The sequence below is a fragment of the Salmo salar genome, chromosome 15 (assembly GCF_965601325.2).
Source record: "Salmo salar chromosome 15, fSalSal1, whole genome shotgun sequence".
Lineage (NCBI taxonomy): Eukaryota > Metazoa > Chordata > Actinopteri > Salmoniformes > Salmonidae > Salmo > Salmo salar.
In genome coordinates, this window is record NC_138305.1 from 106,684,042 (window position 1) to 106,708,002 (window position 23,961).

Below are 23,961 nucleotides of genomic sequence, written 5' to 3' on the forward strand. Positions count from 1 at the left end.
ACATCAGTACATTATATACACTATACACATCAATACACTATACACATCAGTACATTATATACACATCAGTACACTATATACACTATACACACCAGTACACTATACACATCAGTACACTATACACATCAGTACATTATATACACTATACACATCAGTACACTATATACACATCAGTACACTATATACACTATACACATTAGTACACTATATACACTATACACCTCAGTACACTATACACATTAGTACACTATATACACTATACACATCAGTACACTACACACATCAGTACACTATGTACACTATACATGCTATACACATCAGTACACAATACAGATCCGTACACAATACACATTAGTACACTATATACACATCAGTACACTATATACACTATACACATTAGTACTCTATATACACTATACACATTAGTACACTATATACACTATACACCTTAGTACTCTATATACACTATACACATTAGTACACTATATACACTATACACATCAGTACACTATGTACACAATACAGATCCGTACACAATACACACTATACACATTAGTACACTATACACATCAGTATACTATAAACACTACACACATCGGTACACAATACACATCATTACACTATGCAAATCAGTACACTATACACACTATACCCATCAGTACACTATATACACTATACACATCAGTACACTATATACACTATACACATCAGTACACTATATACACTATACACATCAGTACACTATACACATCAGTACACTATATACACTATACACATCAGTACACTGTACACATCAGTACACTATATACACTACATACATCAGTGCACTATATACACTATACACATAGGTAAGTTATATACAGTTCTGTACACTATACACACTATATACACTATACCCAATAGTACAATATATACACTATACACATCAGTACACTATACACATCAGTACACTATATACACTATACACATCAGTACACTATACACATCAGTACACTATATACACTGTAAACATCACTACACTGTCAACTACAATAGATAGACAGAGGTCGTGCACCTTTCCACTGAGACTCACGTCCAACTCTCACTGAATTTCCTCACAGATAAACAGATAATCCCCTCTAACTCAACTGTTGACCTGGAAGCCAGTTCCACTGCGTGTTTTCATTGTTCCCCTCTAATCAGGGACTGATTTAGACCTGGGACACCGGGTGTGTGCAAATTCATTATTAGGTAAAACAGAAAACCAGCACCCTCTGGAACTCGTAGGGTAATATTTGAATACCCCTGAGATAAACCATTGGTCTTTAGCACGATCTTTACCCTGCAATACCATTCAATGCATTTAGATCCTATTGTCATTTATGGCCTTGTATGTCTGGCTGTTCGTTCGTCTACCTTTGTGGAAAATATTTCAGTGTTGCACGATGCAAAGTATCAACCGAGGACAGCAGAGGAATTCTGGTGAGTCACAGGGGAGCAGAAACTTGGGTAATTGCCCGAAAATGGCCATGTTTTCCAGTATACCTCCTGGCCATAAGGATTCTGGAGTTCCTGTACATTCCCTTGTGATTCCGGGACTCTTCCAACTGGGATTCTCTGGAAACTTGGGAATTTTGTGGAAGTTACTGAAATTTTGCACCCTGGTCAGTCAGCATTCAACCCCTATCAGTGTACTGATTTGAATGTCCCTCTTTGACCTCTGTCCTTAGTCCTTTGCTGTATCAGCAGTCAGTGAAGTATGGAATATGTTGCAACGTGTTGGTGGTTGTATGAGAGGATATATATTTTACTTGAAGACATGCAGACTCAACACTTACAGAGAGAATTGTTTATTGATGATACGGGATCTGCAGGCAATGTCTAACAGAGATGTCTAACAGAGATGTCTAACAGAGATGTCTAACAGAGATGTCTAACAGAAAAAAAATAAGCATGTGTAGCTACCAGTCAATGTAGTTGCTGGGAACTAGGATAGGCTGGCAGTATTCTAGGAAATTGTGTTTTTTCTTCAAATGCTTTCAAATGAAATTGTATTTGTCACATGCACCGAAATACAACAGGTGTAGACCTTACAGTGAAATACTTACTTACAAGCCCTTAACCAACAATGCAAAGAATAATAATTAACAAATAAGTAGTAAAGTAACAATAGTGAGGCTATATACAGGGTGTACTGGTACAGAGTCAATGTGCGGGGGCACCGGTTAGTCGAGGTAATTGAGGTAATATGTACATGTAGGTAGAGTTATTAAAGTGACTATGCATAGATAATAACAGAGTGTCATAGGCGTCGTAAGGATAGGACCAAGGCGCAGCGGGTAAAGTGCTCATCTTCTTAGTTTATTAGAATTAACACTTGAACAAAAGAAACAAATGACGAAACAGTCCCATAAGGATCACAGACTATACAGGAAACAACCACCCACAAAACACAAGTGAAACAAACCTCAACTAAATATGGCCTCCAATTAGAGACAACGACAACCAGCTGTCTCTAATTGGAGGTCCTACCAAAACCCCAACGTAGAAATAGAAAACTAGATTTAAACATAGAAATAGAAAACATAGAACCTAAACCAAAAACACCGAAACACACAATACAAACACCCCCTGCCACGCCCTGACCAAACTACAATGACAAATAACCCCTTTTACTGGTCAGGACGTGACACAGAGAGTAGCAGCAGCGTTAAAGAGTGTGTGGGGGGGGGGGGGGGGGCAATGCAAATAGTCTGGGTAGCTATTTGATTAGATGTTAAGGAGTCTTATAGCTTGGGGGTAGAATCTGTTTAGAAGCCTCTTTGACCTAGACTTGGCGCTCTGGTACCGCTTGCCATGCGGTAGCAGAGAGAACAGTCTATGACTAGGGTGGCTGGAGTCTTTGACAATTTTTAGGGCCTTCCTCTGACACCGCCTGGTGTAGATGTCCTGGATGGCAGGAGGCTTGGCCCTAGTGATGTACTGGGCCGTACGTAGTGCCTGTAGTGCTTTTTGGGTTAATCTACAGAGTTTCACCAACACAAAACATTGGCCATGTTCCAGTTGATGTTTAATATAACCCGACTGCGCAGTCAATGACGTGGCACAGAACCATTGGTTGATCTAATGCAACATCTGCAATGTAGTCGGCCTGGAACCAATACCTTCCAAGTCTGTCTCCATATCACTGCGTTTTTACACGGAACACAAATATAAACGCAACATGTAAAGTGTTGGCCCCATGTTTCATGAGCTGGAATAAAATATCCCCATATGCACAAAGCTTATTTCTCTCAAATGTTGTGCACAAATGTGTTTACATCCCTGTTAGTGAGCATTTCTCCTTTGCCAAGATAATCCATCCACCTGACAGGTGTGGCATATCAAGAAGCTGATCAAACAGCATGATCAATACACAGGTGCACCTTCTGCTGGGGACAATAAAAGGCCACTCTAAAAGGTGCAATTTTGTCACACAACACAATGCCTCAGATGTCTCAAGTTTTTGAGGAAGCGGGCAATTGGTATGCTGACTACAGGAATCTCCACCAAAGCTGTTGCAAGAGAACTGAATGTCCATTCCTCTATCATAAGCCGCCTCCAGTACATCCAACCGGCCTCACAACCACAGACCACGTGTAACCACTCCAGCCCAGGACGTCCACATCCGGCTTCTTCCCCTTTGGGATCGTCTGGGACCAGCCACCCGGACAGCTGATGAAACTGTGAGTTTGCACAACCGAAGAATTTCTGCACATACTGTCAGAAACTGTCTCGGGGAAGCTCATCTGCGTGCTGGTTGTCCTCACAAGATTCTTGACCTGACTGCAGTTTGGCATCGTAACCGACATCAAATCAAATTAAATGTTATTGGTCACATACACATTGTTAGCAGATGTTATTGCGAGTGTAGCGAAATGCTTGTGCTTCTAGTTCTGACAGTGCAGTAATATCTAACAAGTAATCTAACAATTCAACAGCAACTACCTAATGCACACAAATCTAAGGGATGGAATAAGAATATGTACATATAAATATATGTATGGATGAGCGATTACCGAGTGGCATAGGCAAGATGCAATAGATGGTATAAAACTCAGTATATACATATGGGATGAGTAATGCAAGATATGTAAACATTATTAAAGTGGCCAATGATTTCAAGTCTGTATGTAGGCAGCAGCCTCTCTGTGTTAGTGACGGCTGTTTAACAGTCTGATGGCCTTGAGATAGAAGCAATTTTTCAGTCTCTCGGTCCCAGTTTTGATGCACCTGTACTGACCAAGCCTTTTGGATGGTAGCGGGGTGAACAGGTCTTTTTGGCATTCCTGTGACAACGGTTGCTGTAGGTGGCCTGGAGGGCAGGTAGTTTGCCCCCGGTGATGCGTTGTGCAGACCGCACCACCCTCTGGAGAGCCCTGCGGTTGTGGGCGGTGCAGTTGCCGTACCAGGCGGTGATACAGCCCGACAGGACGCTCTCAATTGTGCATCTATAAAAGTTTGTGAGGGTTTTAGGTGACAAGCCAAATTTCTTCAGCCTCCTGAGGTTGAAGAGGCGCTGTTGCGCCTTCTTCCCCACACTGTCTGTGTGGGTGGACCATTTCAGTTTGTCCGTGATGTGTACGCCGAGGAACTTAAAACTTTCCACCTTCTCCACTGCTGTCCCGTCGATGTGGATAGGGGGGTGCTCCCTCTGCTGTTTCCTGAAGTCCACGATCATCTCCTTTGTTTTATTGACGTTGAGTGAGAGGTTGTTTTCTTGACACCACACTCCGAGTGCCCTCACCTCCTCCCTATAGGCTGTCTTGTCGTTGTTGGTGATCAAGCCTACTACTGTTATGTCATTACATTTACATTTAAGTCATTTAGCAGACGCGCTTATCCAGAGCGACTTACAAATTGGTGCATTCACCTTATGATATCCAGTGGAACAACCACTTTACAATAGTGCAACTAAATCTTTTAGGGGGGGGGGGGGGGGGGTTAGAAGGATTACTTTGTCCTATCCCAGGTATTCCTTAAAGAGGTGGGGTTTCAGGTGTCTCCGGAAGGTGGTGATTGACTCCTCTGTCCTGGCGTCGTGAGGGAGCTTGTTCCACCATAGGGGTGCCAGAGCAGCGAACAGTTTTGACTGGGCTGAGCGGGAACTGTGCTTCCTCAGAGGTAGGGGGGCCAGCAGGCCAGAGGTGGATGAGCGCAGTGCCCTCGTTTGGGTGTAGGGCCTGATCAGAGCCTGAAGGTACGGAGGTGCCGTTCCCCTCACGGCTCCGTAGGCAAGCACCATGGTCTTGTAGCGGATGCGAGCTTCAACTGGAAGCCAGTGGAGAGAGCGGAGGAGCGGGGTGACGTGAGAGAACTTGGGAAGGTTGAACACCAGACGGGCTGCGGCGTTCTGGATGAGTTGTAGGGGTTTAATGGCACAGGCAGGGAGCCCAGCCAACAGCGAGTTGCAGTAATCCAGACGGGAGATGACAAGTGCCTGGATTAGGACCTGCACCGCTTCCTGTGTGAGGCAGGGTCGTACTCTGCGAATGTTGTAGAGCATGAACCTACAGGATCGGGTCACCGCCTTGATGTTAGTGGAGAACAACAGGGTGTTGTCCAGGGTCACGCCAAGGTTCTTAGCACTCTGGGAGTAGGACACAAAGGAGTTGTCAACCGTGAAGGCGAGATCATGGAACGGGCAGTCCTTCCCCGGGAGGAAAAGCAGCTCCGTCTTGCCGAGGTTCAGCTTGAGGTGGTGATCCGTCATCCACACTGATATGTCTGCCAGACATGCAGAGATGCGATTCGCCACCTGGTTATCAGAAGGGGGAAAGGAGAAGATTAATTGAGTGTCGTCTGCATAGCAATGATAGGAGAGACCATGTGAGGATATGACAGAGCCAAGTGACTTGGTGTATAGCGAGACTTGATGATTGAGTTGGAGGCGTGCATGGCCACGCAGTCGTGGGTGAACAGGAGGAGGCTGTGCACGCATCCTTGTGGGGGCCCCAGTGTTAAGGATCAGCGAAGTGGAGATGTTGTTTCCTACCTTCACCACCTCGGGGCAGCTCGTCAGGAAGTCCAGGACCCAATTGCACAGGGCGGGGTTGAGACCCAGGTCCTCAAACTTAATGATGAGCTTGGAGGGTACTAATAGTGTTGAATGCTGAGCTGTAGTCTATGAACAGCATTTTTACATAGGTATTCGTCTTGTCCAGATGGGATTGTGCAGTGTGATGGCGATTGCATCAGTGGGCAAACGCTCACCTTCGATGGCCACTGGCACGCTGGAGAAGTGTGCTCTTCACGGATGAATCCTGGTTTCAAGGCAGACAGTGTGTATGGTGTTGTGTGGGTGAGCGGTTTGCTGATGTCAACGTTGTGAACAGAGTGCCCCATGGTGGCGGTGGGGTTGTGGTATGGGCAGGCATAAGCTATGGACAATGAACACAATTGCATTTTGAATTCACAAAGATACCGTGACGAGATCCTGAGACCCATTGTCGTGCCGTTCATCCGCCACCATCACCTCATGTTTCAGCATGGTAATGCACTGCCCCATGTCACAAGGATCTGTACACAATTCCTGGAAGCTGAAAATGTCCCAGTTCTTCCATGGCCTGCGAACTCACCAGACATGTCACCCATTGAGAATGTTTGGGATGCTCTGGATTGACGTGTGCGACAGCGTGTTCTGGTTCCTGCCAATATCCAGAAACTTCACACAGCCATTGAAGAGGAGTGGGACAACATTCCACAGGCCAAAATCAATATCCGATCAACTCCATGAGTATGAGGCAAGTTGTGGTCACACCAGATACTGACTAGTTGTCTGATCCACGCCCCTGCTTTTTTTTTTTTACAGTTATCTGTGACCAACCGATACATGTCTGTATTCCCAGTCATGTGAAATCAATAGATTAGGGCTTAATGAATTTATTTCAATTGACTGATTTCCTTTTATGAACTGTAATTCAGTAATATCAGTGTAGTATACACGTCAAAACTCCCAATGCAAAGTTATGCCGGAAAATGTTTTTTGCGGGGTGTGACATAATATGGTGGACCCGGCAAGCCAGCCTATTCCCAATAATTTAAACGCCAACTGAAATAACTTCAAATGTATAACTTCAAATTATACCAAATCATTTGCACTCATGATTATTGCTTTCAATTACATTTTCTGCCAACTTACAAGCAAAAACTTTACGAATGTATTGTTACAAATCAACTTACAAGGTTGCTCACCAACTAGCCTGCTAACATTAGCCCTACCAGCCTGCTAACATTACCTTAGCACTACATGAGTCAGCCAGTTGCTATCAACATCTAGCTTACAGCAACATTAAAGTAAATCAATGTTTTAGAAATGCATAACGCCATTTAACCAGTTATAAAAGTATGTTAGTTATATGCAGTTATCTTAGCCAGCAAGCTAGCCAGCCAGCTAGCTAATGTTAGTTATTTAGCCATTAAGCTTGCCAGCCATCTAACATGAGCTATTTAGCCAACTAGCTATTAGCGTAGCCAGCCTAGCCAACCACCATGGTTATGGTCGGTAAGCCAGAGCCAAACAGCTGGAGACCAGCTAGAACACAACTAACACAACACAGCTAAAACATAACCGCAGAGCAAAAGCAAAGATAGAGCAGAGACTTACAGATTGATGGCTGGGACTCATCTGATAGTAAAACTTTTATAAGAGCACAGGCTGAGTTAGCTACCAAAGTGAGGGGAAGGCAGGCGCTTCACCGGGCTAGGGGAGAGTCAGGGAAATACAATAGCTATATAGCGCAAAAAATCTAAAATAGATACACTACATGACCAAAAGTATGTGGACACCTGCTCGTCCAACATCTCATTCCAAAATCATGGGCATTAATATGGAGTTGGTCCTTCCTTTGCTGCTATAACAACTTCCACTCTCCTGTGAAGGCTTTCCACTAGATGTTGGAACATTGTTGCAGGGACTTGCGTCCGTTCAGCCACAAGCATTAGTAAGGTTGGGCACTGATGGTGGGCGATTAGGCCTGGCTTACAGTCGGCGTTCCAATTCATCCTAAAGGTGTTTGATGGGGTTGAGGTCAGGGCTCTGTGCAGACCAGTCAAGTTCTTCCACACCGATCTCGACAAATAATTTCTGTATGGACCTTGCTTAGTGCACGGGGCATTGTAATACTGAAACAGGAAAGGGCCTTCCCCAAACTGTTGCCACAGAGTTGGAAGCACAGAATCATCCAGAATGTCATTACGCTGTAGTGTTAAGATTTCCATTCACTGGAACTAAGGAGCCTAGCCAGAACCATGAAAAACAGCCCCAGACCATTATTCCTCCTCCATCACTTTACAGTTGGCACTATGCATTCGGGCAGGTAGCGCTCTCCTGGCATCCGCCAAACCCAGATTTGTCTGTTGGACTGCCAGATAGTGAAGCGTGATTCATCACTCCACTGCTCCAGAGTCCAATGGCGTCGAGCTTTATGCCACTCGAGCCAACACTTGGCATTGCACATGGTGATCTTCGGCTTGTGTGCGGCTGCTCAGCCAAGGAAACCCATTTCATAAAGCTCCCGACAAACAGTTCTTGTGCTGACATTGCTTCCAGAGGCAGTTTGGAACTTGGTAGTGAGTGTTGCAACCGAGAACAGATTACTTTTATGCGCTTTGCGCTTCAGCACACAGCGATCCCGTCCTGTGAGCTTGTGTGGCCTAAAGTATAACATATGGATACGGTTTACTTTGACAGTGTTGCCATGTTACAGTTTACTTTGACAGTGTTGCCATGTTACGGTTTACTTTGACAGTGTTGCCATGTTACGGTTTACTTTGACAGTGTTGCCATGTTACAGTTTACTTTGACAGTGTTGCCATGTTACGGTTTACTTTGACAGTGTTGCCATGTTACGGTTTACTTTGACAGTGTTGCCATGTTACGGTTTACTTTGACAGTGTTGCCATGTTACGGTTTACTTTGACAGTGTTGCCATGTTACAGTTTACTTTGACAGTGTTGCCATGTTACGGTTTACTTTGACAGTGTTGCCATGTTACGGTTTACTTTGACAGTGTTGTCATGTTACGGTTTACTTTGACAGTGTTGCCTAACATGTACACAGCCAATCTGTAAATAGCACACCCAACTACCTCATCCCCATATTGTTATTTATCCTCTTGCTCTTTTGCATCCCAGTATCTCTACTTGCACATCATCATCTGCACATTATCACTCCAGTGTTAATGCTAAATTGTAATTATTCTGCCTCTATGGCCTATTTATTGCCTTACATCCCTACTTTTCTGCATTTGCACACACTGTACATAGATTTTTCTATTGTGCTATTGACTGTACGTTTGTTTATGTGTAACTCTGTGTTGTTGTTTTTGTCACACTACTTTGCTTTATCTTGGCCAGGTCGCAGTTGTAAATGAGAACTTGTTCTCAACTGGCCAACCTGGTTAAATAAAGGTGAAATAAAAAACATGTTACAGTTTACTTTGACAGTATTACATATGGATATGGTGTACTTTGAAAGTGTTGCATTGTTGTGGTTTGTTTGCAGCGAGCCCAAGGCTGCCAAGGTTAACCTGTTCAGTAGAAGTAATACCTGTATGAAGACTGAGGATGAGAAGAAAGAGAAGGAGATCCAATATGAAGACCCCCCGGATGGTGGCTGGGGCTGGATGGTCGTACTTCACTGCTTCCTGGTACGGCTTCTTCTTTCCTCATCTTTGGGTGTTTTTGGGAGGTTTACGAGATGTTTATCTATTAGTCACGTTTCTAGCATTTCTTGAAATAATTGTTGATATGTTATGCAATTACACAGGGTTGTGGTCAATTTGGAAAGTAAACCAAATTCCAATTCCAGCATTGAAGTGAATTAGAATTGTAGTGTACTGTACTTCCTGAATTGAAAAGGAATTGACCTTAACCCTGCATGGTTGTAGTGTGGCAGACCATGTTGGTTTGTGCTTGTGTGTGTGTTTGTGCCTGCGTGAGTGCGTCTGTCTGCCTGCCTATCTGTGTTCCTCCCTCCTTCTGTCTATGCCTCCAGGTGAATGTGCTGGTGATGGGGACCCTAAAAAGCTTTGGGATCTTCTTCGTGGCGTTCCAGGATGAGTTCGGAGGGTCAGCAGAGAGTATCAGCTGGATCGGCTCCATCATGTCTAGCCTGCGGCTCTCAGGAGGTCAGAGTTCACATGACAGGAAAACATTCAGACTTCTACTGATGTGTGTGTGTGTGTGTGTGTGTGTGTGTGTGTGTGTGTGTGTGTGTGGAAGTCATATTTGTTTGTGTGTTTGTGTGTCTCGCTCAAGGTCAGAGTTCACATGAAACCAAAGTCTGACCACATCACTCATCCCTCTGGGGTCTGGGGTCTGGCTCTTGTGTTGCATCGCCTTAACTGCTGACAACATCTGACACCTGTCTTTCTAACTAAGAAGTTAGTGGATGGATGGATGAATGAATGAATGAATGAATGAATTATCAAATTATGGGACACATTTTCAAGTGTATCTGTTTGTTTATCCTGTGCAGGTCCCCTGGCCTCTGTAGCTTGTGCGAAGCTGGGTAACAGAGTGACCTCTATAGCCGGGGCTGTGCTGGTCAGTGTTGGCTTCCTCATGAGTATCTTTGCCACCAGCGTGGTATTCCTCTATATCAGCATGGGGCTGATTGTAGGTAAGCTAACAAGTTAAAAGCTCAAACAGTTAAAAGAGGTTAAAGGTTAACTTCTATGGGCTACGTGGGACGCTACCTGCGGGACTCAGCCAGTGAAATATCAGGGCGGCAAATTCAAAAACAACAAAATGTCAAAATTCAACTTTCTCAAACATACAACTATTTTACACCATTTTAAAGATACACTTCTCCTTGATGTAACCACATTGTCCGATTTCAAAAAGGCTTTACAGCGAAAGCAAAACATTAGATTATGTTAGGAGAGTACATAGACAAAAATAATCACACAGCCATTTTCCAAGCAAGGACGTGTCAATAAAACCCAAAACACAGCTAAATGAAGCACTAACCTTTGACGATCTTCATCAGATGACACTCTTAGGACATTATGTTACACAATACATGTATGTTTTGTTCGATAAAGTTCATATTTATATCCAAAAACAGCATTTTACATTGGCGCCTGATGTTCAGGAAATGTATTCCCACCAAATCTTCCGGTGAATGTGCACATCAATTTATAAAAACACTCATCATAAACGTTGACAAAATATATAACAATTATTTAAAGAATTATAGATAGACTACTCCTGGATGCAACCGCTTTGTCAGATTTTAAAATAGCTTTACGGAGAAAGCACATTTTTCAATATTCTGAGTACATAGCTCAGCCATCACAGAGAGCTATACAGACACCCGCCAAGTTCGGGGCAACCTAAACTCAGAATTAGTATTAGAAATATTCTCTTACCTTTGCTGATCTTCGTCAGAATGCACTCCCAGGACTGCTACTTCCACAAGAAATTTTGTTTTTGTTCGAAATAATACATATTTATGTCCAAATACCTCCGTTTTGTTCGTGCGTTCAGAGCACTATCCAAAGGCATAACGCGCGAGCGCGGTACCAGAGACGAAAAGTCAAAATGTTCCATTACCGTACTTAGAAGCATGTCAAACGCTGTTTAAAATCAATCTTTATGGTATTTTTTACGTAAAATTGCGATAATATTCCAACCGGACACAATAGCGTATTCATTCAAGGAGAAAAAGAAGGAAAGGTGCGCTCGCGTGACCGCGCATATCCAATCCCTTTGTCCACAGGCAGTCCACTCAGAAACTGAGCTCCTATTATCTGCCCAGTAACAGGAGAAGGCTGAAACAACTTTCTGAAGGCTTTTGACAGCCAATGGAAGCCTTAGGAAGTGCAACGTAACCCCACAGATACTGTAGTTTCGAAAGGGACTAGAAAGAAGAACTACAATTCTCTGATCCTCCACTTCCTGGTTGACTTTTTCTCAGGTTTTTGCCTGCCATATGAGTTCTGTTATACTCACAGACACCATTCAAACAGTTTTAGAAACTTCAGAGTGTTTCTATCCAAATCTACTAATAATATGCATATTCTAGTTTCTGGGCCAGAGTAGTAACCTGTTCAAATTGGGTACGTTTTTCATCCGGCCGTGAAAATACTGCCCCCTAGCCCAGACAGGTTAAAGTGCAGCCGCTAGCCGTGCTACAAAGCAAAGTAGCCCTGGGTCCTAATTCTTAATAGTATACTTGCAAATATTGGTCTTGAAATATTTGATATACTAGAACTGAGGGGTTTTTCTGTCTAGCGTTTGTATTTTGGTGACAAATCACAGGTTTCTAATGAAGAATTCTGAATCATAAGTATATGATTAAGCAATAAGGCCTGGGGGGGGTGATATATGGCCAATATACCATGGCTAAGGGCTGTTTTTATACAGGACGCAACGCGGAGTGTCTGGACACAGCCCTTAGCCCTGGTATATTGGCCATATGTCACAAACCCCGAAGTGCCTTATTGCTATTATAAACTGTTTACCACCGTAATTGAGCAGTAAAAATACATATTTTGTCATACCTGTGATATATAGTCTGATATACCACGGCTTTCAGCCAATCAGCATTCAGGGCTCGAACCACCCAGTTTATGATCATAAACATATCATGTATCCCCTCTCAGGCCTTGGTTTTGCGCTCCTGTACCAAGCCACCTCAGTTGTCACGGCAACATATTTCCGTAAGAGGTTAGCGACGGCATACTCCATCGGAAGGTCTGGGATGGGCTTGACCTTCGCCCTTGCCCCCTTCACTCAGCTGCTGCTGGAAAAGTACGCCTGGCAAGGTACTGACACACAGACACACACACTATGCCTGTTGGGGTGTGGGAAGTATTTAATGATTCATTATTTAATGATGTGAATATTATGCATATCTCTGTGTCTGTCACACGTCTACTGTCTGATTATTATAGATTGACCCCGTAAAGAGCCTGTAGCACGCCTTTGTTCTTTCCACAGGAGCTCTGCTGATCCTGGGAGGCCTGATGTTGAACCTGGTGGCCTCTGGGATGCTGCTAAGACCCATCCACGTGAAGCCTGCACCACCCCCTTCCTTATCCTCATCTTCATCCATCCAAAAAAGCCCTCTGATAGGTCCAGAGAAGGAGAAGGACCGCCCTCAGAATGGATGCTGCCTTAACGGATCCACGCCGTTAACCAATGGCATCGCCAAATCAGACTCTTCCCGTTCCATTCCTCCACCCCTCCACTGGGACGCTGAGACCCAAGAGAAGGCCATGACCCCTGGGCTGGGTCAGAGCAACCACGGCCACCCACCTCCACCAAACCCTGAACTGACCAAACGTGTCCAGAACAGGCAGGTGAACGGGAACGTTCAGGAGCAGTCCCCCACCACGTCACTCACAGACACCTCCAGTCCTGTGGAACAGAACGGTACCATTAGCATAAACGGTTCCGCTGTGGTTGGGTTCTCCTCGCCGAACAGCACCACCACCGTGGATGACCCCATCCCACCATTCGTGAAAAACCGAGTCCTGGACTTCTCCCTGTTAAAGAACCCCTTCTTCTGCATATATACCTGGTCCCTGGTGTTTAGCCAGCTGGCTTACTTCATCCCCTACTTCCACCTGTCTGCCCGGGCAAGGAACCTGGGCATCGACGCCATGGACGCTTCCTTCATCATCTCTGTGGCAGGTTAGTTTCACCTGGTCAAATTTATAAATCAACCAATAGGCAGAATCTTGTGTAACATTTGTATTTTGAGACTCCCACATAGGTGTTGAGTTTTAGTAGATGAGACAGGAATATTGTATTTTATTTGAACCAGACCCTCGTTTGTCAATCAAATATATAAATCCAAATGAACACCATCAAGCAATCAATTGACAATCAGTCTGGAAAGCTACACTCTTAGAAAAAAGGTTATTTGGCTGTCCCCTTAGGAGAACCCTTTTTGTTTCCCTCTGTCTAAATGGGTCTACCTGGAACCAAAAGGGTTCTACCTGGAACCAAAAGGGTTCTACCTGGAACCAAAAGGGTTCTACTTGGAACCACCAAAAAGGGTTATTCAAATGCTTCTCCTAGGGCGACAGCCAAAGAACCTTTTTAGGTTATATTTAACTCATTTTTTTTCATAGAGTGCAGTAATAGAATCATGGGCAGGGGGTTCGACTATTCCTCTTCGGAATGTAACCTACTGTAGCTGTTTTCAGTCTACTTAGTCAGAGGTAGAACCAGGCAACTTACTTTTCTTTGCAGTGCTGTGGTAGGACAGTTTTTGTTTTAGAAGTGATGAAAAAAAGTCCTAATTTAGCCTTAGCTAGGGTATGAATTATGTATGAGTTATGTAGCAGCTCAGACCCTGCAGTAGTCTTACAGCTCAGACTCAGACCTTAGCTGCAGTAGTTTTACAGCTCAGACTCAGACCCTGCAGTAGTCTTACAGCTCAGACTCAGACCCTGCAGTAGTTTTACAGCTCAGACTCAGACCCTGCAGTAGTTTTACAGCTCAGACTCAGACCCTGCAGTAGTCTTACAGCTCAGACTCAGACCCTGCAGTAGTTTTACAGCTCAGACTCAGACCCAAGCTGAAGTAGTTTTACAGCTCAGACTCAGACCCTAGCTGAAGTAGTTTTACAGCTCAGACTCAGACCCTACAGTAGTTTTACAGCTCAGACTCAGACCCTGCAGTAGTCTTACAGCTCAGACTCAGACCCTGCAGTAGTCTTACAGCTCAGACTCAGACCCTGAAGTAGTCTTACAGCTCAGACTCAGACCCTGAAGTAGTTTTACAGCTCAGACTCAGACCCTGCAGTAGTATTACAGCTCAGACTCAGACCCTGCAGTAGTTTTACAGCTCAGACTCAGACCCTGCAGTAGTCTTACAGCACAGACTCAGACCCTGCAGTAGTCTTACAGCACAGACTCAGACCCTGCAGTAGTCTTACAGCTCAGACTCAGACCCTGCAGTAGTTTTACAGCTCAGACTCAGACCCTGCAGTAGTCTTACAGCTCAGACTCAGACCCTGCAGTAGTCTTACAGCTCAGACTCAGACCCTGCAGTAGTCTTACAGCTCAGACTCAGACCCTAGCTGCAGTGGTCTTACGTAACACATGCCATTATATAAAACCTGAACTTTGGCCCAGTGGCCCGAGCCGTGGGGTTCAGCTCAGTAGTATTCCCATTGATGAGGCTGAGGCCACTCTGTATGAAAACCAGGTATGCATCCCAAATAGCACCCTATTCCCTATATACGGCCCTGGTAAAAACTAGTGCACTAAATAGGTAATAGTGTACCATTTAGGGAGCACTCCAATAATAACATGTCTCTCGGCCAGCCCAGACCGTCCGCTTGTACACACATGCATACTGTAGTTAAAACAGGGTGGTTAAACATACTTCATGAATTATCGAATTACACACCGGTGGTGAATGCGGTACTGAGTTGTGGAGTGGTGAATGCGGTACTGAGTTGTGGAGTGGTGAATGGGGTACTGAGTGGTGAATGCGGTACTGAGTTGTGGAGTGGTGAATGGGGTACTGAGTTATGGAGTGGTGAATGGGGTACAGCGTTATGGAGTGGTGAATGCGGTACTGAGTTGTGGAGTGGTGAATGGGTACTCAGTGGTGAATGGGGTACTGAGTTATGGAGTGGTGAATGGGGTACTGAGTTATGGAGTGGTCGAATGGGGTACAGCGTTATGGAGTGGTGAATGCAGTACTGAGTTGTGGAGTGGTGAATGGGGTACTCAGTGGTGAATGGGGTACTGAGTTATGGAGTGGTGAATGGGGTACTGAGTTATGGAGTGGTGAATGGGGTATTGAGTTATGGAGTGGTGAATGGGGTACTGAGTGGTGAATGGGGTACTGAGTGGTGAATGGGGTACTGAGTGGTGAATGGGGTGGTGAATGGGGTACAGCGTTATGGAGTGGTGAATGGGGTACAGCGTTATGGAGTGGTGAATGGGGTACTGAGTTATGGAGTGGTGAATGGGGTACTGAGTTATGGAGTGGTGAATGGGGTATTGAGTTATGGAGTGGTGAATGGGGTACTGAGTTATGGAGTGGTGAATGGGGTACTGAGTGGTGAATGGGGTACTGAGTGGTGAATGGGGTACAGCGTTATGGAGTGGTGAATGCGGTACTGAGTTGTGGAGTGGTGAATGGGGTACTCAGTGGTGAATGGGGTACTGAGTTATGGAGTGGTGAATGGGGTACTGAGTTATGGAGTGGTGAATGGGGTACTGAGTTATGGAGTGGTGAATTGGGTACTGAGTGGTGAATGTGGTACTGAGTGGTGAATGGGGTAGTGAGTGGTGAATGGGGTACAGCGTTATGGAGTGGTGAATGGGGTACTGAGTGGTGAATGAGGTACAGCGTTATGGAGTGGTGAATGGGGTACAGCGTTATGGTTGTCAGTTACTAGTTCTGCCAAATGGTTTCCAAGATAATGTCTGTTGCCACAGTCTGCTCCGTGTGTAGTAATGGAGGGAATGTAATGATAAGAGATGTGTAGTGTGTTGTGACAGACTGTCACGTCGAGTAGCTAGCTAGCTAGTGCACAAGCTTTGAGTTCTGGGTTCTGAGATCAGGAATGGGAGTGTTAGGATGGGTGCTGGTACGTGTATTAATGTAGGTCTAACACAGACGTTTATGTGCCGGGGTCCAGTAGAGTCAGTGAGTACCAGCCAGACAAAGCCAACAGTGGGTATGGATGTCTCTATTTTCATCTTGACCCCTGAGTACCCCTAAAAAAAAAAAGCAGAGGGCTGACGATCCGGGTGCCGGAGAGATCATTAGTGGATGGCCTGTCCTCTGAGTTAACCCTATCGGTCCTTAGATCACATCTAAAATTGGCTTTTCATTTAATCTAACTTTCATTTATCTGCACATCCAGCCCTTATATTTAGCCTCACAATGAAGTGTTTTACCATTTTATTTTCAGGACAACCAGGGCACAAAACAATTTGACATAAACAGTTGCATTAATGAGTTTTATTGACAAATGTCAAATAGAAAAATAAGGTCCATATGAATTCATATGAATGCTTTAAGTACAGAACTTGTTTGCTCAGTGGGAAATACAATTCCAACTAGTCAGAGAACACTGTGTGGAGTTTGTGACAGCAACTATGTGAGTTTATTACAGTATTATAGACCTGGGATTTACTATGATCTATGTAGAATAACCCCTTACAGTATTATAGACACTACGTCCTGGGATTTACTATGATCTATGTAGAAGAACCCCTTACAGTATTATAGACACTATGTCCTGGGATTTACTATGATCTATGTAGAAGGACCCCTTACAGTATTATAGACACTATGTTCTGGGATTTACTATGATCTATGTAGAAGAACCCCTTACAGTATTATAGACACTAGGTCCTGGGATTTACTATGATCTATGTAGAAGAACCCCTTACAGTATTATAGACACTATGACCTGGGATTTACTATGGTCTATGTAGAAGAACCCCTTACAGTATTATAGACACTATGTCCTGGGATTTACTATGATCTATGTAGAAGGACCCCTTACAGTATTATAGACACTATGTGACTCTTGTGTAGCTTATGAATGTGTTCATGAGTCTCAGCTTTTCATAGATACATTTTAGTAGTTTATAGCTCAAACCATTCGGACTCGACAGAAGTTTTTGTGAAAATACCTGGCACCAGGCCCCTTCAGGATCCGCCCCTTGTCTCAGAAACACAGCTCTAGCTCAGCCGCTGTTAATCACACAGACTAGTGGCTGGTATCTACGGATGCAGAAGTATATAATGGTACAACCCAGAAGTCTGTAGCTCAAATGCACGTTTAAAGGGGGTTAGAAGTCCAAAACACGCAAGCGTTATGGTGAAACTCATTGGGATAAAGAGTTTAACACAGTGAGGTGGAGAACATTAGAGGATGGTCTATGCTCCTCATGGAGTTAAAGGGTTTTAATAAGTAGGTCTGTGATTAGGGGGGGATGATGGCATTAGGGTATTCTCAGCACACATTTGTTCTGTCTCACATTCTGCTGTCATGTCATTCCCAGAGACAGAGAGAGAGAGAGACAGAGAGAGAGACAGAGAGAGACAGAGAGAGACAGCCACCCACAACAAACCCAACATATCCCCAATGTCCCCCAGCCTCCGCCCTCCCTCCCTCTCCTCCCCACATCAATTGAAAGAGGCCCTTTCAGCTAGCTGAGCTCAGACAGAGAGGAGGGCCACCATAGTCCAGACCATAGAAATTAAATTACTAGAACGCACATTCCAATTCCAGTCCATGTTCATTCATTCTATTATTTCTATTTCTATGCTCCAGACAAGGCCTCATGTCAGGCCATCGTCGCTGCTCCACTGGGGTTGCTAGGCAACGGCTTACTGAGTAAAAGTGGCTGCCGTGGCGACAGGAGGGCATCCCGATTATCATTTTTTTGTCCAATGTTGAAGTGGCTGGTTGATATTGTTCCCTCAGAATCGCTGAGGCGGAGATGTGTACAAATGGAGAGGCGAGATGAGCCAACAGAGCTTGTTTAGTAATGAGAAAGACTGGGGGAAAGAGGAATGACTAACATGTGTTTTAAAACCCTGCTTTAACAAGGGGACCTCACTAGGGGAATCATGTGTTTTAAAACCCTGCTTTAACAGTGACCTCACTAGGGGAACCATGTGGTTTAAAACCCTGCTTTAACAGTGACCTCACATAATGCCAAGATGGCGTAGCAGTGCAGACCTTGTTTGTCGTTCTCCCGTGTAAATTTGGTATTTTTCGTCTTATTGTATATATTTCAATAGATTTTCAATCTCTTTTTCCATTATTAAATTAAATATACCTTCCGGCAACCCGCCTCACCCAATGTGATACGGATCTGCTATTTCTAGACCTTATCGCCAGAACTTCCATCAGCAGCTAACCAGCTAATTAGCTACTAGGTATTTAGTCATTGTTAGCCACTGTTAGCGGCCTTTAACTTTATCACAGACACCAGCCGCTTTTAACCTGGATAATACTTGCCAGTCTGCCAGTCGGCTCAGCCCGTTATCAACCCTGAGCACATCGGACTGTTTTTCTCCACGACAACACCGGATTTCTGCCCTGGACACCATATTAATTAATTGCCCCCCATATATCTAAAGAGTTTGTTCTGTTAGGTGACCTAAACTGGGATATGCTTAACACTCCGGCAGTCCTACAATCTAAACTAGATTCCCTCAATCTCTCACAAATTATCAAGGAACCCACCAGGTACAACCCTAAATCCGTAAACATGGGCACCCTCATAGATATTTTCCTGACCAACTTGCCCTCCAAATACACCTCTGCTGTTTTCAATCAGGATCTCAGTGATCACTGCCTCATTGCCTGTGTGCGTAATGGGTCCGCGGGCAAACAACCACCCCTCATCACTGTCAAACGCTCCCTAAAACACTTCTGCAAGCAGGCCTTTCTAATCGACCTGGCCCGGGTATCCTGGAAGGATATTGACCTCATCCCGTCAGTAGAGGATGCCTGGTCGTTCTTTAAAAGTAATTTCCTCACCATCTTAAATAAGCATGCCCCTTTCAAAAAATGTAGAACTAAGAACAGATATAGCCCTTGGTTCACTCCAGACCTGACTGCCCTCGACCAGCACAAAAGCATCCTGTTGTGGACTGCGCTAGCATCGAATAGTCCCTGCGATATGCAACTTTTCAGGGAAGTCAGGAACCAATACAGGCAGTCAGTTAGGAAAGCAAAGGCTATTGTTTTCAAGCAGAAATGTGCATTCTATAGCTCTAACTCCAAAAGTTTTGGGACACTAAAGTCCATAGAGAATAAGAGCACCCCCTCCCAGCTGCCCACTGCACTGAGGGTAGGAAACACTGTCACCACCGATAAATCCACGATAATCGAGAATTTAAAAAGCATTTCTCTACGGCTGGCCATGCTTTCCTCCTGGCTACTCCAACCCCGGCCAACAGCTCCGCACCCCTCGCAGATACTTTCCCAAGCCCCCCCAGCTTCTCCTTCACCCAAATCCAGATAGCAGATGTTCTGAAAGAGCTGCAAAATATGAACCCGTACAAATCAGCTGAGCTAGACAATCTGGACCCTCTCTTCCTAAAATGATCCACCGCCATTGTTGTAACCCTTATTACCAGTCTGTTCAACCTCTCTTCCGTATCGTCTGAGATCCCTAAAGATTGGAAAACTGCCGCGGTCATCCCCCTCTTCAAAGGGAGTGACACTCTAGACCCAAACTGTTATAGACCTATATCCATCCTGCCCTGCCTTTCTAAAGTCTTCGAAAGCCAAGTTAACAAACAGATCACCGACCATTTCGAATCCCATCGTACCTTCTCCGCTGTGCAATCCGGTTTCCGAGCTGGTCACGAGTGCACTTCAGCCACGCTCAAGGTACTAAACGATATCATAACCACCATCGATAAAAGACACTACTGTGCAGCCGTCTTCATCGACCTGGCCAAGGCTTTCGACTCTTGTCAATCACCGTATTCTTATCAGCAGACTCAACAGCCTTGGTTTCTCAAGTGACTGCCTCGCCTGGTTCACCAACTACTTCTCAGACAGAATTCAGTGTGTCAAATCGGAGGGCCTGTTGTCCGGACCTCTGGCAGTCTCTATGGGGGTGCCACAGGGTTAAATTCTCGGGCCGACACTTTTCTCTGTATATATCAATGATGTCACTCTTGCTGCAGGTGATTCCCTGATCCACCTCTACGCAGACGACACCATTCTGTATACATCTGGCCCTTCTTTGCACACTGTATTAACAAACCACAAAATGAGCTCCAATGCCATACAACACTCCTTCCGTGGCCTCCAACTGTTCTGGAACGCTAGTAAAACTAAATGTATGCTTTTCAACCGATCGCTGCCCGCACTCGCACGTTCGACTAGCATCACTACTCTGGACGGTTCTGACTTAGAATATGTGGACAACTACAAATACCTAGGTGTCTGGCTAGACTGTAAACTCTCCTTCCAGACTCATATTAAACATCTCCAATCCAAAATTAAATCTTGAGTCGGCTTCCTATTTCGCAAAAAAAGCGTCCTTCACTCACGCTGCCAAACATACCCTCGTAAAACTGACTATCCTACCGATTCTCGACTTCGGCGATGTCATTTACAAAATAGCCTTCAACACTCTACTTAGCAAACTGGATGCAGTCTATCACAGTGCCATCCGTTTTGTCACCAAAGTCCCATATACCACCCACCACTGCGACATGTATGCTCTCGTCGGCTGGCCCTCGCTACATACTATGGCCTATTCATTGCCTTACCTCCTCACACCATTTGCACACACTGTATATAGACTTTTTCTATTGTGTTATTGACTGTACATTTGTTTATTCCATGTGTAACTCTGTGTTGTTGTTTGTGTCGCACTGCTTTAACTTAGCAAGGTCGTAGTTGTAAATCAGAACTTGTTCTCAACTGGCCTACCTGGTTAAATAAAGCTTGCAACACTCACTACCAAGTTCCAAACTGCCTCTGGAAGCAATGTCAGCACAATAAGTGTTTGTCGGGATCTTCATGAAATGGGTTTCCATGGCCGAGCAGCAGCACACAAGCCTAAGATCACCATGTGCAATGCACAAGTGTTGGCTATAGTGGTGTATAGCTTAATGCCATTGGACTCTGGAGCAGTGGAAACGCGTTCTCTGGAGTGATGAATCACGCTTCACCATCTGGCAGTCCGAAGGACAAATCTGGGATTGCTACCTGCCCCAATGCATAGTGCCAACTGTGAAGTTTGGTGATGGAGCAATGATGATTCGGGCTCCTTAGTTCCTGTGAAGGGAAATCTTAACGCTACAGCATACAACGACATTCTAGACGATTCTGTGCTTCCAACTTTGTGGCAAATGTTTGGGGAAGGCCCTTTCCTGTTTCAGCATGAAAATGTCACCGTGCACAAAGCGAGCTCCATACAGAGATCGGTGTGGAAGAACTTGACTGGCCTGCACAGAGCCCTGACCTCAACCCCATCGAACACCTTTTGTATGAATTGGATAGCTGACTGCAAGCCAGACCTAATTGCCCAACATCAGTGCCCGACCACACTAATGCTCTTGTGGCTGAATGGAAGCAAGTCCCCGCAGCAATGTTCCAACATCTAGTGGAAAGCCTTCCCAGGAGAGTGGAGGCTGATATAGCAGCAAAGGGGGAACAACTCCATATTAATGCCCATGATTTTGGAATGAGATGTTCGATGAGCAGGTGTCCGCATACTTTTGCTCATGTAGTGTACATGTAGCTAAATAATCAGATTCTACCCCCCCACTTTGCAAAGAAATCACATTCGACGTCAAAGTCCATCATAAATACCTTCCAAACACACTTCTCTGGCCTCCCATTACCCTGAGAGTCCTTGTAATGACTTTCTTTGCACAATTTTTCTGCTAACTTATTTCAGTAGGCTAATATTTACCAATGTATTTTGTTATTTCATATTGAAATTCAGGGAAGTAGATTAGTGTGCGCCATGATTCGGGACCTAGGTCTGGACTGCTTATCAGTATTATGAGTAATGGAAAAGGGAATTGAATCACAAAGCAAAATAAAAACAAAATAGTCAGTAGGATTATGTTACCATTACAGTAGCAAGCCAAATACAACACGAGCAAAGAAATAACGTTAGAAATTACTTTGTAGTGACAACAGGTTTTAGCAATTTAACTTGCAATCTACCTCGAATGGTTGGAGCTTTCCCGTTTATGGTGGAAAGACAGTGGGAATAGAAGCCGGTTTCAACCGGTCCCAAAGTGATCACTTTAATCCCAAAGTGATCAAAGTGATCACTGCAAACGGACAACCGCTGCTGGTGAATCACTTGAGGCTTTGTATCGACACCATAAATCAGGATGTCGGATGGACTGCAGCCATGCCCGACACATAGTTCTATCGTGGAGAGGAAAAGAGTGAAAATGTGCAATTTATTTGTATCTGACAGGGACATTATTGCACCCGGGTACAATGCCCCCGAATTCTGGACAGATATTCTGTCTACTTACTTCCCTAAAGTTACTCAGCTACTCGAGTATGATTCGCCTGCAACTTTACTTCAGAGATTGGAAACCACTACTAACCACTAGCCTAGCTAATTTGTTTACTTCTCTTTGTTTATTTCCTGTCGTCCTTACTTCCTTTCTTGAAGACCAATAGTAACATGCTCCTTCATCCTGCCTCGTGTAATTAGCAATCTTAAAACTACGAAGAAGAAAATCAACGGATTACAGACGATATGGAAGACCTTCGCGCTAGCATAAAGTCTTATTTTAAAAAAAAAGACTTTTTACATATAAAACACATTTATTTGGCAAGTCAATGCCGAGTCACCAATTGTTGTTTATGTAACGATAAATACACATTGTTTTTAATGCATATTTAGGTAATTTTTTTAAAGTAGCATGTTTGTATAAAAATACAGAAATCTGCGTACTCAAGCAATGTACCTAGAAACTGTCTGGGGTACTGACAAACTTCCAGGCAAGTGTTATAAAGGGCCCAGAAGTGTTTTTGGATGAACTTCCCCTTGAAGGTTTATCGTTGAGCGGCATGGTGCACTAACACCTGCCTGTCTTATCTGTCTGTGTGACTGTCAGAGGTGAGAGCCCCACAAACATCAAGGCCACAGACAAAGCCTTGTGACTTCCCATTCCCAAGCGTTAGACTTCCAGGAAGAGTAGAGTGGAGAGATCTGTTTGTGCTGTCTTGAGTTGTCATGAGTTGGCAAGTCTGTTCTGGGTTGGCAAGACAGCACAAACAGATCTGGGACCAGGCTAGAGAGAGCGAGGCAGCTTTATTGAAAGCCATTGTGCTGCGTTTCTACAGAAACAGCTGTTGAACAACTTCCACCAACCTGCTGCGAGTAAAACACACAAACAACCTCAGGGCTAGTCTGTTCTCCGGAGGGGGACCGTGGGGGGGGGGACGCTCTCTGGTCACTAGGAGAGGACAGATAAACAGGAACAGGGGAAAGACAG

The 23,961-nt window shown here is 44.6% G+C and overlaps 1 protein-coding gene across 1 annotated transcript in view; it reads left to right on the forward strand.

Moving 5' to 3' along the window:
- slc16a4 (solute carrier family 16 member 4) overlaps positions 1-23,961 on the forward strand; it is a 77,051-nt gene that overhangs the window by 21,020 nt on the left and 32,070 nt on the right. Inside the window, exons 3-7 of the mRNA XM_014147383.3 lie at positions 9,524-9,668; positions 10,016-10,148; positions 10,499-10,642; positions 12,630-12,791; positions 12,967-13,662. Of these exons, the coding sequence (XP_014002858.2) occupies positions 9,524-9,668; positions 10,016-10,148; positions 10,499-10,642; positions 12,630-12,791; positions 12,967-13,662 (1,280 nt within the window). The remainder of the gene's footprint in view (positions 1-9,523; positions 9,669-10,015; positions 10,149-10,498; positions 10,643-12,629; positions 12,792-12,966; positions 13,663-23,961) is intronic.